The sequence below is a fragment of the Coregonus lavaretus genome (genome assembly GCF_964263955.1).
Source record: "Coregonus lavaretus genome assembly, chromosome: 3".
NCBI classification, from domain to species: Eukaryota; Metazoa; Chordata; class Actinopteri; order Salmoniformes; family Salmonidae; genus Coregonus; species Coregonus lavaretus.
In genome coordinates, this window is record NC_139990.1 from 62790331 (window position 1) to 62804787 (window position 14457).

Consider the following 14457-nt stretch of genomic DNA (forward strand, 5'->3'; position numbering starts at 1 on the left):
GATCTTTCAGCGGGGGAGTGAGTGAATGTGTCAAAGATTTGACTGGGTCCAGCACCACGCGGTAAGGCTCGTTTTTGTTGTCTGGATGTTTTGTCTTCTAAAGAACATGTAACTTGGTTCCAGAAGAAAGACACTTTCAATTTCTTTAGGTTGGGGGCTTTCATCAAGGTAAGTGTTTCTTGGTGTAACGTCACCCCCAGGCTATTGCACACACAGCACACATAAGCCTGGGATATCAACCATTTAAAGTTGTGTGATGGAAAATGTTATGTTGGTGCTTTTCTATTGACCAATTTCTATGTTCTATGTTTGTGCTTTTCCATAAACCAATTTCTGTATTCATGCAAGTGACTGATTGAACGAATCCTCACTATCCAGTGTCTGCAATTTGACAGTACGCCCAGAACCTTCTTTAGAGAAAGGGATATCTCAGTTTCAAGGTCTCAGCTTAGAGAGAAGAAGCCTCGTGAGGTATTGGTCTGTCACATGCATGACCCAGAATTGGTCGGTCACATAAATGAAGCAAACGTTAATGATTAATTAATTATGAATAAGCTAAATCATGCAAATATAACTTGTCAGTATATAAGGGAACTAACGGGACTGCCCCGTTAGAGATTCTGACAGATGTTCACTATGGTTCATTGTTTGTTAGAACCTCTCCAGCGCGTTGACAGTAGACAATGATTAATTGTCACGCCCTGGCTCTGGGGACACTGTTATGTTGAGCCAGGGTGTGTAATTCTATGTTTGTATTTCTATGTTGGCCTGAGTGACTCCCAATCAGAGGCAACGAGTGTCAGCTGGTTGTCTCTGATTGGGAGCCATATTTAACTGTCTGTCTTTCACTTTGTGTTTGTGGTTTCTTGTTCTTATTTGGTTTGTGTTGAACCGTAGACATCACGTTATCGTCTGTTGTTTTGATCGTGTGATCATTAATTAAATAAATATGTTCACCTTCAACGCTGCGCATTGGTCTCTCCCTGACGATCGTGACATTAATTTAAGATTGACTTCAAGTGTCCCTGTGTAAGAATTTCCACGACAATTTGGCGATGATTGATTCTGCCTGCGGAGCTTTCCAGTGGGGGTCTGCGAGGAAAACCGGCGGCACATGTTATGAAGCGTGAGGGAAATGACCAAAAAAGGACCAAAAGATGACGAGACCCAATAAACAACAACACTGCCTGTTAAATCAAAAACAAATCAAATTAGAATTACAACTCTTGATAACTCCATAAGGAAATAATTGTATCCCATAAGGTAATGGTAAAATAGACTAGAGACAGGTGTCCCTCATTCAGAGGCAGCACTCTCTCTCTGTCCTTCTCGTGATTCGAAATACACATAGGACTATTGATGAATTATAAACTTCTTCTAATTATTAGTGTTTACATCTCACCCAATGTCTCCAGTCTTTCTAGTGAGGGTGATCAGGCCTCACCAGGAAGTGACCTTCTGAGCATTTGGGCGGAAGTGTTTGGGAACGAGATTAGGTGTAATGTGACTAACATGACATCACTTTAGAGCGTTGCCATCCTTCAGCATGTCACCCTTTATAAAGCACATGTTTACATCATATTCGACCTAGTGGATTATGTCACATTTGACATTGGCGATTATGTCACACAGTTATGCCACATTTATGAACCCTTTATAAAGGATGACATACGGTTATAGATGCTTTGTAACAGATGTATATAGTGCTTATGAAGGCATTATGAAGGCTTTACGAAGCCTTTATAATCTGAACGTCATTTAAAGCGGGACCATTAATTCTAACATAATAGCATTAGTATTACAGCATTACATGTATTTCTAGGTATTAATAATAACCATCTAACCAATAATTAGGCTAAAAGTTTTACAAAAAATGTTTGCCAATTTATACCCAAACATCCAAAAACAGTGTACAAACAGAACTTCCAGAATAGTGTACCAAATTCGTTTTTGTATACTGAAAGTAAATACACATTTTTGATAATTAACATAGTGAAAGTATACAAAACATGTTTAATTGTTTTCTGTAAGACAATACAGCCCCCAAACATTGCAGGGTGCTGTTAAGACTTAATGATCTGATTTAGTTACATGTAGGCCCAGTCCCATCCAGGGGTGACCCGTACACCTCCACCTCACACAAGGTCAGGTACTCCTTCCTCCCTGGAATGACCACGTTGACATATCGACCCTCCATGCCATTACACTGGAAGGTGCTTGAATTGCCACCTGGGATAGAGGAAATCACAGCACACCTGCAGGATAAAAGATAAACAAACTACTATAGCAACTTCTGCTCAATTTAAAATTGATATCTAGCCGCTATCTCTAGCCGCCCATCTGCAGTTCAAACAATAACAAAGCGGCACCCCGCAACTGTTTTGGTAAAAAAAACTGAGGGATGAGGCTGGATTAATGTAACCTCTTTCAAAATCATAGGCAGAGCTATGGATGCAAGTACTGACCAACTATGATATCAACATTATAGTTTTAACAATGTTTTGAGACTATACCGTGTCAATTTACATCTACATTGTTTACAAACATTGGAGTAAAACAAGTTTATATTTTGGGTTCTGAACTAAGCTCATGAGGTATTTATGAGCTATATACTTCAACAATCAATGGGTATAAAATCATTAATTTAAAAGTCAAAAAATGGATGTACCATTCGCAGATTGCCCCTTTAAGGTACCCGGTAAGTACCTTAGCCAGGATAAATGTACGAATATGGTTATAGTTCCAACTTGGCTCCTGATTGGCTAGGTTGGTTTTCCATCCTTTTTTGCTTCAACTAATCTTTAAAACATATAAAAAGGACCTCAACTCTACTACAGTAATTCACCTGGGATTGTTGATGCCGTTGTTTTCCAGGGAGTTTCCAATGCGAATCTCAGCTCCATTGAGTCTGCTGGGAACACTGTCGACTGTGTTGGTAATGGTGATGGAGAACACTTTGTAGGTCTTCAGAAGGTCCACCCTCCACCAGGCGTTCATGTCCTCGAGAGTGTGGGTGCAGGACCCTCCTATCCAAATAGCATTGCGGTTCCCGTCAATAGCGTTGCTGGGCATGCCAAACTCATACAAAGACGACTGGGTGGCCTTTCCATATAGAGCCACATTATCTCCTGGACAAAATAGAGGATAATGCACAATAACTCTCATGAGTCATCTTATCAAACAATTGTTTGAACTTGTGTAAGCATATTCATTCACTGTAATCATAGAGGTTACTTTAAGAAGAGTGGATAATGTTTAGACTATGATTACAGAGAATATATACAGTGGGGGAAAAAAAGTATTTAGTCAGCCACCAATTGTGCAAGTTCTCCCACTTAAAAAGATGAGAGAGGCCTGTCATTTTCATCATAGGTACACGTCAACTATGACAGACAAATTGAGAAAAAGAAATCCAGAAAATCACATTGTAGGATTTTTTATGAATTTATTTGCAAATTATGGTGGAAAATAAGTATTTGGTCATCTACAAACAAGCAAGATTTCTGGCTCTCACAGACCTGTAACTTCTTCTTTAAGAGGCTCCTCTGTCCTCCACTCGTTACCTGTATTAATGGGACCTGTTTGAACTTGTTATCAGTATAAAAGACACCTGTTCACAACCTCAAACAGCCACACTCCAAACTCCACTATGGCCAAGACCAAAGAGCTGTCAAAGGCTGGGAAGACTGAATTTGCAATAGGTAAGCAGCTTGGTTTGAAGAAATCAACTGTGGGAGCAATTATTAGGAAATGGAAGACATACAAGACCACTGATAATCTCCCTCGATCTGGGGCTCCACGCAAGATCTCACCCCGTGGGGTCAAAATGATCACAAGAACGGTGAGCAAAAATCCCAGAACCACACGGGGGGACCTAGTGAATGACCTGCAGAGAGCTGGGACCAAAGTAACAATGCCTACCATCAGTAACACACTACGCCGCCAGGGACTCAAATCCTGCAGTGCCAGACGTGTCCCCCTGCTTAAGCCAGTACATGTCCAGGCCCGTCTGAAGTTTGCTAGAGTGCATTTGGATGATCCAGAAGAGGATTGGGAGAATGTCATATGGTCAGATGAAACCAAAATAGAACTTTTTGGTAAAAACTCAACTCGTCGTGTTTGGAGGACAAAGAATGCTGAGTTGCATCCAAAGAACACCATACCTACTGTGAAGCATGGGGGTGGAAACATCATGATTTGGGGCTGTTTTTCTGCAAAGGGACCAGGACGACTGATCCGTGTAAAGGAAAGAATGAATGGGGCCATGTATCGTGAGATTTTGAGTGAAAACCTCCTTCCATCAGCAAGGGCATTGAAGATGAAACATGGCTGGGTCTTTCAGCATGACAATGATCCCAAACACATCGCCCGGGCAACGAAGGAGTGGCTTCGTAAGAAGCATTTCAATGTCCTGGAGTGGCCTAGGCAGTCTCCAGATCTCAACCCCATAGAAAATCTTTGGAGGGAGTTGGAAGTCCGTGTTGCCCAGCGACAGCCCCAAAACATCACTGCTCTAGAGGAGATCTGCATGGAGGAATGGGCCAAAATACCAGCAACAGTGTGTGAAAACCTTGTGAAGACTTACAGAAAACGTTTGACCTGTGTCATTGCCAACAAAGGGTATATAACAAAGTATTGAGAAACTTCTGTTATTGACCAAATACTTATTTTCCACCATAATTTGCAAATAAATTCATAAAAAATCCTACAATGTGATTTTCTGGAATTTTTTTCCTCATTTTGTCTGTCATAGTTGACGTGTACCTATGATGAAAATTACAGGCCTCTCTCTTCTTTTTAAGTGGGAGAACTTGCACAATTGGTGGCTGACTAAATACTTTTTTCCCCCACTGTATATATATATATATATATATATATATATATATATATATATTAATATACGTTCTTACCAGTTGGAGCAAGGTAGCCATAAACCTCCACTTCACAGAGTGTCAGAAGTCTTTGCTGGCCTGGTAGAACCACAGTCACATAACGTCCTTCAAATGCTGGGTTCAAGTCCAGGGTGAGAGAACTGCCGGCTGGCACAGAGGCAATTGTTTTAGCCCTGGAGAGAGAAATTAATTTTTACTGACCTCTGTCAAGATACTGCATCATATACTACATAACTTTATTTAAACTAAATAAACAAGGCACAGGAGATGATATGCTGATGTCTACAACTGTGCCTCTGGTCTGGTGGTAACCTATGAGTGGGGTTGAATCTTTTCACCAGCATTGCTTGATTCTATCTGTCCTGTCTGCATGGGTTTTTATGTACAGTATGTCTGCTATTTATACTGTGGTCACTCTAATTTAACTCTTCAAGGATGTAAACAGTAGCAACACATTGTATATACCATTTTTTTTAAACACAGTATCTTGACTCACAAAGGGTTATGACTGGCATTGTCCACTAAAGAATTTCCTATTCGTATCCCAGCCCCGTTAAGCCTCTCAGGAACAGCATCCCCTCTGTTGGTGATGGTGACGGAGGTGACCATGTAGGTATCAAGCAGGTCCACTCTCCACCAGGGGTTAGTGGATTCATCAGTTGCAGTGCAGGACCCATGATGAAAATGTGAATCGCGGTTCCCATCAATGGCATTGGAGGCATGACTAAAACCGTGCCATGGGTTCTCGATGAGGTCTGACTGTGTAGCTTTTCCACGCAAGGCAAGATTTCCTGCAGTGAAATATATACTTGAGTGAGTATAGAGGAGCAATTTAATGATGCATTCAAAACAGAATAACATAGTTTTCTAATCTAAAATGTCATGGATTAAAGCATGACATTTGGTACAAACATTCCTCAGGTGATATGAACATCCTAGAAAGGGTGCTCATTGCAAACTTAACGAGGATGCGGAATTCAAAATGGCCACCGATGTAGATGTAATTAATCTACAGTAGTAGATCTGTGCCAGCACAGAGGGATAGGCCAACGAGTGATACAGTATTTGCTTCAGTAAGGTTGGCTTCTTAGCATTCATTGCAATGGTTATCAACTGTACCGCAGAAATGGAACGAAAATAGATTTTGTGGTGGCAGCTGCAGAGAAGTATTTGGACATACGAGATTTTACTTCAGAAGAGTTACAGTGTGTGTTGAGTGGTGGTGTCCCGTCCTCCCAGGCCGTTGGCATGGTGCAGGAGCAGATATGGTCAAAGTAGTGGAATGGGGTAATGGGTTATTAATGAATGTTGGGTTAGTTGGAAGGGTGTTTTTACATAGTATTATTATTATTATTATTATTGTTAATAATAATATTTATTTTTATTAGCTTTATTTTCTATCACAAAGTAAAATGGATTTATGTCATAGTCCAGTTGGGGGTGGTAATGCAACATATTGGATGCCAACCGCCCTTAAACTCCAAAGAAGAAGATATATTATATATATATATACACTACCGGTCAAACGTTTTAGAACATCTACTCATTCAAGGGTGTTTCTTAATTTTTACTATTTTGTACATTGTAGAATAATAGTGAAGACAACAAAACTATGAAATAACACATATAGAGTCATGTAGTAACCAAAAAAGTGTTAAACAAATCAAATTATATTTTACAGTGGCTTGCGAAAGTATTCACCTCCCTTGGCATTTTTCCTATTTTGTTGCCTTACATGCTGGAATTAAAATAGATTTTTTGGGGGGTTGTATCATTTGATTTACACAACATGCCTACCACTTTGAAGATGCAAAATAAAAAATGTTTGTGAAACAAACAAGAAATAAGACAAAAAATACAGAAAACTTGAGCGTGCATAACTATTCACATCCCCCAAAGTATATACTTTGTAGAACAACCTTTTGCAGCAATTACGGCTGCAAGTCTCTTGGGGTATGTCTCTATAAGCTTGGCACATCTAGCCGCTGGGATTTTTACCCATTCTTCAAGGCAAAACTGCTCCAGCTCCTTCAAGTTGGATGGGTTCCGCTGGTCTACAGCAATCTTTAAGTCATACCACAGATTCTCAATTGGATTGAGGTCTGGGCTTTGACTAGAGAATTCCAAGACATGTTTCCCCTTAAACCACTCAAGTGTTGCTTTAGCAGTATGCATTGCCCTGCTGGAAGGTGAACCTCCGTCCCAGTCTCAAATTTCTGGAAGACTGAAGCAGGTTTCCCTCAAGATTTTCCCTGTATTTAGTGCCTTACATTATTCCTTCAACTCTGACCAGTTTTGCAGTCCCTGCTGATGAAAAACATCCCCACAGCATGATGCTGCCACCACCATGCTTCACTGCGGGGATGGTGTTCTCGGGGTGATGAGAGGTGTTGGGTTTACGCCAGACATAGCGTGTTCCTTGATGGCCAAAAAGCTCAATTTTAGTCTCATCTGACCAGAGTACCTTCTTCCATATGCTTGGGGAGTCTCCCAAATGCCTTTTGGCGAACACCAAACGTGTTTGCTTATTTATTTCTTTAAGCAATGGCTTTTTTCTGGCCACTCTTCCGTAAAGCCCTTCTCTGTGGAACGTATGGCTTAAAGTGGTCCTATGGACTGATACTCCAATCTCCGCTGTGGAGCTCCTTCAGTGTTATCTTTGGTCTCTTTGTTGCCTCTCTGAGAATTCCAAGAGTGTGCAAAGCTGTCATCAAGGCAAAGGGTGGCTACTTTGAAGAATCTCAAATATAAAATATATTTTGATTTGTTTAACACTTTTTTGGTTAGTACATGATTCCATATGTGGTATTTCATAGTTTTGATGTCTTCACTATTATTCTATAATGTAGAAAAAAGAAAAACCCTGGAATGAGTAGGTGTGTCCAAATATTTGACTGGTACTGTATATATTTATCATAGTGATTCAGGATTAACATAACAAATTATGGTATGCCCCACCAACATCAGACAACTATACAGAAAACCTTAAAATAATTCTGAAATAAGTAGTAAAATCAATGATCAGAGAATAGTCAGATTAACTGACAACTAAAATAACAGTGCAGATGGCATTATTTTGCTATGTGCATAATGTACAGTGGGGTACAAAATTATATAATCTCTGTGGAACTGGTCATCTCTGTATACCCGTCGCAAGACCCACTGGTTGATGCTTATTTATTAAACCCTCTTAGGCCTCACTCCCCACTATCTGATTTATCTACTGCAGCCCTCATCCTCCACATTCAACACCCGTTCTGACAGTCACATTTTGTTAAAGGTCCCCAAATACTTTTAGAATAAGGCTGTAACGTAATAAAATGTGGAAAAAGTCAAAGGGTCTGAATACATTCCGAAGGCACTGTAACTCATAATATCATTAATAAATATAATACCATTTGAATTTTTAAAAAATCCATAAAGAATGTTTTTTTTTATCAATCAGTATGTTTGAGTTTAACCATAATATTTGTTGTAATATTTGTTCTGTCTTTTCTGGATGATAAAATTGAAATTGTAACCAGCTTTGTATGGCTTGTTTAAGAAAGGGCCCTACTTTTAACAAACCTTCCATGTTATTGGTAATGGTGAGAGATTAACATATCTTGGGGGCAGGGCTCTTGATTAACATGTTACATTGGTAGCACTGGTGCTCACAACATTAAAAAGTTAGGAGCACAACATAACATTTAGGAGCACCAGAAAATAAGATTGTTTTAATTGATTGAGATATAGCCTATATTGGGCCTATACGAATGTCTAGCTACCTTTGTGCCCTATAAAATAATATTTTAACCCTATAAAGACATTTATTTATTATAAAAAGCTAAAATGTTGAGACAAAAACCTGTAATTGAAATTACAGTAATTTTTTAAATATTAGGTTTCTATATTGTGTAAAAGCACTACCTATTGAATGGACAATTGTACACTCTCTTTAAGAGCGTCAAGTTCATTGGTCTGATAGGATCATTGATTTCCCGAAGAAGCTATCCCTTTTCCTTTCTTTCTGTGCCCACAAATGTTTGTATATAGTGTTAATTCAGTAACCAGATTGTTAGCTAACTAGCTAATGATGTTACATGACTGAACAAGGTGTAAATAAATGCCCCGTGGGTTGTTTTGGGACATCTTGCCAAATGGTTTATGAATGTATAGCCAATTCATGATAGGAAGAAAAAGACGACAGCATGCACGGTAATATGAGAATATATTTGTACCTGTTTGTGCTAGAAACCTATCAGTTTTCACTGTAGTAATGGTGCAACGATGATAGTAATGAATCTGTGCTCAATTTTATCTCCAGTTCACTCGAAAACAGCGAAGCCTAATCATTACAACAATTTGTATCTGGGTGATTATTTTTCTAGACGCAGATTTCAAATTAAAATGACAGGTCGCACAGCAAAATATTTAGGAGCATATGCAACCAAAAATGGTCGCACTTTAGAGCCCTGCTTGGGGGTATGATCTTTGATCCTCTGTAACTTTCTCACTCATCATTATTCACGATTCATTGAGGTTTACCCGTAATCATTGTAGCATCCACATTAATGTAGAAGTGTTTAGAAACATATATTCTTATTTGCAGTAAAAGAGACTCCAAAATGACACAATGCATTTACTATTCATGTCTATTGGGCACAAAATAATCTGAAACACAATCAAAACAAACTGCAAATGCATCCATCAAGTTTGTATTGTCAAAAGTTTGATGTAGTCATTGTGTGCTAGGAATATGGGACCAAATACTAAACTTTTGACTACTTTATTTATAAGAATCTTTAGGATTGTCAATAATTTTGACCCCTACCTTTTAGAGAAAGAAAGTATTACTTGTTAAACAAAAACTTTTTCTCTGAGCAATTGTAGTAGTTTTTAAGTGCATAGTTGCTCAATGGTGCAGACAGTGGTAATGGCATCTTTACTTGCACAATTAAGTCTATCCAAAACCAGAAGCTCTGGACATTTATCCAGGAATGGAATCCCAATGCTTGAGATTGTGTTGCACAGTTGGCTACTTGTTTTTTGAATGTTTGCTTTTGTGATGAACTCTGCTCGTGTTCAAGATTTTGTTTTAAAAGGGGACTCTAAATTCAAAAGCTGAAATTCAAAATCAACCAGTAGTCTGGTCTGCTCAGATCCTGCTACCATCCATCTCTGGAAGGCAGTGGGGTTCTCTGTTAGACCAATGGCTCCCCCTGATCCTTTTTACCAGCTAATGGTTTTGCTCATGGGCCTGGTCAAGTGGCATGTATTAGAACTTGTTTTGTGTTTTTGGCAGGACCCAGAAGTCTGAGAATTCTTCTCTGATTTTAGCTGGTAGAGCTTTCATGTCTCGAATGTGGATAGGAATCCACCTTGCGTAGTTTATTATGTCCAGTGCAAAGAACCAGGGTGTCAAGGCATCTTATCAACACAAAGACCAAAATCTCTAGTTCTGTGTGCACGGTCAGTCTTTCAAATTCAAGAACAAAGTTCCAGAGCTGGAAGGTTGGATACCTGCTTTCTGCTTTCCATGTATCAAAAGAAGAGCATGTGGACTCCAACAACCAAGCATCTTTCAGGAGTTTTGACAATGAAAGCAAAGTAACTTGATGACTGTGCCTGGTTTCGGTCAAGCGTGCTGCCTTCAAGAATGAGTGTGCTGTCCCTGAAATTGGCAACCCCAGCATGGGCATACCCAGCACCTTACAACTTTCCCTTTGTTTTTCTTTCAAAAGTAGTGTACTGGGCCTTTGCTACTCCTGTATTCAACATTGCAGCCCCACAAAACTAGAATAGTCCCAGTAATACAAATGGCGTTGAAAATAAGTCTAAAATACGTATTTTCCGGACGTTGAAAATACCTATTTTCCAGACATTGAAAATATTATTTTCCGGACGTTGAAATCAGGTTCATTTTCGGTTCTGAATTAAAGTTGAAAAGACATAATTTAGACATCTATGTTTGGGGCAAATCAAGGCTGGTCCAGACCAGACAAAAACTGAACCAAACATAGACGTCTAGGATTCGTTCAGATTTGGTCCGGACCGGACCAAAAATCGATGTCCATGAACATTAAAATCAAGGCCGGTCCGGACCACCACAAATCTGAACCGAACATAGACATCTATGTTTGAGCCAAATCAAGGTCTGGAATGCACCAAAAAAAGACTGCTGTCCTGTTTTTAGGATATGTTGTTTGTTAACGTGTCAGCACATTTTGTTTTGATTGGCCGCCATTTAGGTTACGCTATGATCGGAGAAACCTGCATGATCTAAAATGTGTCTGTCTCATTGTATTTTCATACATTTTATCTCCAGCCTGTAGGCTACAGAAAAGGCCTCTTCAATCTAATCCTGCCTAATTAGCGTGACGGTCTTGCCTGTATTAACGGACCAATATAGCCCTCTGCAGTGCGGGAAAAATGTTTTCTCATAAAAGTAGTGCACTTGGTCTTTACTTCTCCTGTATTAGCGGACCAATACAGACGTCTGCAGCGTGGGGAGAAATGTTTTTAGCTACATCAATAAGCTACATAATACAACTCCTTGGGTGTGTTGGCAATTTAAAAACTTGATAACATTATGTTTTTAACCTTTTGGACATTTGTTGAGGTGATTCAAACCACATTTGAGTGGTTTACAGGTTGAGTTGGGGTGTTTCCAGGCCAGTTCTGCCAGTTTACAAATACACAAGATTTGTATTATACATGTACATGGCTACAAAAAGTCAACAGTAATATCACATTTCCAAAATCTGATTCCGTATTGTCAGCTATATGATGTAAAAAAAAAAATTAAATAGGGGTGCCATGCCCCCATTTTTGGGAACCCCTTCTAATATCAACAACATCTCTTCCCCCAGAAAGGATGCATTGCCAATTGGGCCAATTGAGATATCGCGTGTGACAAACAAATGTATGTTATCTTGTGTGACCACAGATTATCCATTATATTGACCAGATACTCAATTGGCTGCTCAGAAAATAAATGTCTTCAAAAATGGAAGGTGATTAGCCTGGGTACCTGTCTCTTTAGCTAGTCCACTCCCTGTACTCCATGTCACGTGCCAAATAGAAAACACCACAGATTTTGGTCCCAATTGTCCCTCTCACTTCGCTCTCTGGTGTGACTCACACATTTCAGTTCATTGCTATAGCTCCCGCCTTGGGCCAATCAGTGAAATTTTGTAAATGCCGGATCTCTATGGCAAGACGCATCATTCACACAAGTTTAGTCAAAATCGGCCCAGCGGTGTCTGAGATATCGGGTTTGACTAACGAATGGACAGATGGACGGACGGACAGACGCAGACCGATCCACAGTCCCCTCCCCGATTTCATCGTTGGGGACAATTAATACATCCCAAAGAGCATCCCTACCAAATGTTCTGCTTTAATCGGCTCCGTAACGCTTTCATCATTTTTTTACGCCAAGGCCCCGGACTGTGATCCTAGTACATAAATCTGCCTGTTGGTGTCATAAATACATTGAGATATAATATAACCTCACGTTTCATAGTAAGAGACATTGACCTGTTAATCTAAAGGGCATTATATCTCAACCTGGTCTCAGAGCATTTCGTATTATTCTGTGAGTAAATGCGGAACACATACCAAAAGTAACATATCATACTAAATGAAGCTTCTCAGATATAAGTACAGAATAATACAAAATGCTCTGAGACCAGGCTGTATATCTGTCAGTTAACAGGAGGAAATGGAATTAAAGATGTGATTACTTGGGACAGTCGCACCAATAGAGCCTGCAAGTCCCAGGAGAGTCAACAAGAGGAACATCATGGTTGATCTCATCATCCTGTAGGAAAAGCATAGAGCAAGTCAACAACTGGTCTGATAGGAACCAGTCCACAGAAACATTGACACAAACACTGAAACAATCTGTTAGGCTGCAATTCAATCACAATTGATAATTTTAATAAATTCAGCTCACTTGAACAAAGAAAAACATTTTAAATATTGTTTAACTCACCTCTCAAGAAGAACAGCTGGTAGAGCACGGCGCTTGTAACGCCAAGGTAGTGGGTTCGATCCCCGGGACCACCCATACACAAAAAATATAAAAAATAAAATAAAAATATGCACGCATGACTGTAAGTCGCTTTGGATAAAAGCATCTGCTAAATGGCATATTATTATTATATTAACAATAAACACCAAGAGAGTGCATTTTGGAAAGTGTAATCTAAGATTGTTTCAGTGTTTGTGTCAATGTTTCTGTGGACTGGTTCCTATCAGACCAGTTGTTGACTTGCTCTATGCTTTTCCTACAGGATGATGAGATCAACCATGATGTTCCTCTTGTTGACTCTCCTGGGACTTGCAGGCTCTATTGGTATTTTTTTTTACTATTCATTTAAACTCATTTTAACATTCTGTCATTAAGAGCACATGTTCAACTTTTTTTTTTTTTTTTTACATTTCTAGCCTATCATCTATGTGTAACATTGGTTGACGTGTTATTCTTGACCCACTCAGATTTCCACCATGTTTTTATTGAAAAAATTATTTAAAAAGTAATCACCATATTTAAACGAGAGTTCAGTTCCTGTAGCAGGGTTGACCTTGAAAATGAGGGACACATTTAAATGAATCACTAATCTCGTGAAATTAATAATAATCTTCAGAAATGACATTGTCAAAGCAATAAAATAACTAGGGCTTTACAATGATGCTGAAAACTTGGGGACATTTTTGGGTTCAAATCTTCCTCAGAAAAGGGACACGTCAAAATGCAGATTTTTGTCTCTTTAGCAATACTTCATTCATATTAAAAATCAGATTTGTAGAATTTTCCTTGTGGTCTTTAAAGTACACTTCATTTAATATAACTGGCTTTTAAATGTCTGCACTATTTCTACTTCGTAATTCATGAGAGTATAATATTAGCTGAGAGGACAATGAGAGGCGCTACATTACTCTTAGCACTATTCTCTACTGTTGTGACCATGCTACCTTTTTCAATAGAATGCAAGTCTTTCAGTTTAAAATGCAGACCAGCTTGCTGTCTCTTTGCAATCATAGCCTACTTGCAAACAGCATGCATTTAAGTAAAGGATTGGATTATGGGAACATCACGCCCATCTGAATTCAACCCACTGCTGAATTATGACATTATTGTTATGACATAACTGTTATGTAAATCAACAGTTAATGTAAGGTTGTGTAAGGCAGAAAATATAATGTAATAGACAGCAATTCCAAATAGTATTAGATTGTAATATCCTCTTACCTTCACACTCAACAAAAATAAGGTCACTGTTGATGTTGATGTAGGTAAAAATTCTGTAGACAACTGAATCTGATTGATTCATTTATACACCCCAATGTCCGATGTTGTCTCCAAGGACATCCTCCTGATCATTTACCATACCATGATAACTAATCACCTGCACTACTGTGCCATAGTTTGACTTCCAGCACTACTTCAGTGCAATAAGACAGGTCTCAACCAGCTCCAGTGAATCATCAACAGGGCTGCTTGTATCATGACCGGGCATTTAAGGAGGGAACACAAGAGATACTTCTGCAAAATACTGGAATCTAACCACTAACGGAC

The 14457-nt window shown here is 39.1% G+C and overlaps 1 protein-coding gene across 1 annotated transcript; it reads right to left on the reverse strand.

Annotated features, from left to right (window-relative positions):
* Window positions 1–1993: 1993 nt before the first annotated feature.
* LOC311111134 (fucolectin-6-like) lies at window positions 1994–12940 on the reverse strand. The gene is made up of 6 exons (XM_084153822.1): window positions 12871–12940; window positions 12620–12696; window positions 5389–5683; window positions 4911–5065; window positions 2846–3128; window positions 1994–2255 (listed from the first exon to the last, which is right to left on the reverse strand). The coding sequence occupies exons 2-6, from the start codon at window positions 12693–12695 to the stop codon at window positions 2084–2086; spliced, it is 981 nt and encodes a 326-aa protein (XP_084009948.1). The 5' UTR covers window position 12696; window positions 12871–12940; the 3' UTR covers window positions 1994–2083.
* Window positions 12941–14457: the final 1517 nt, after the last annotated feature.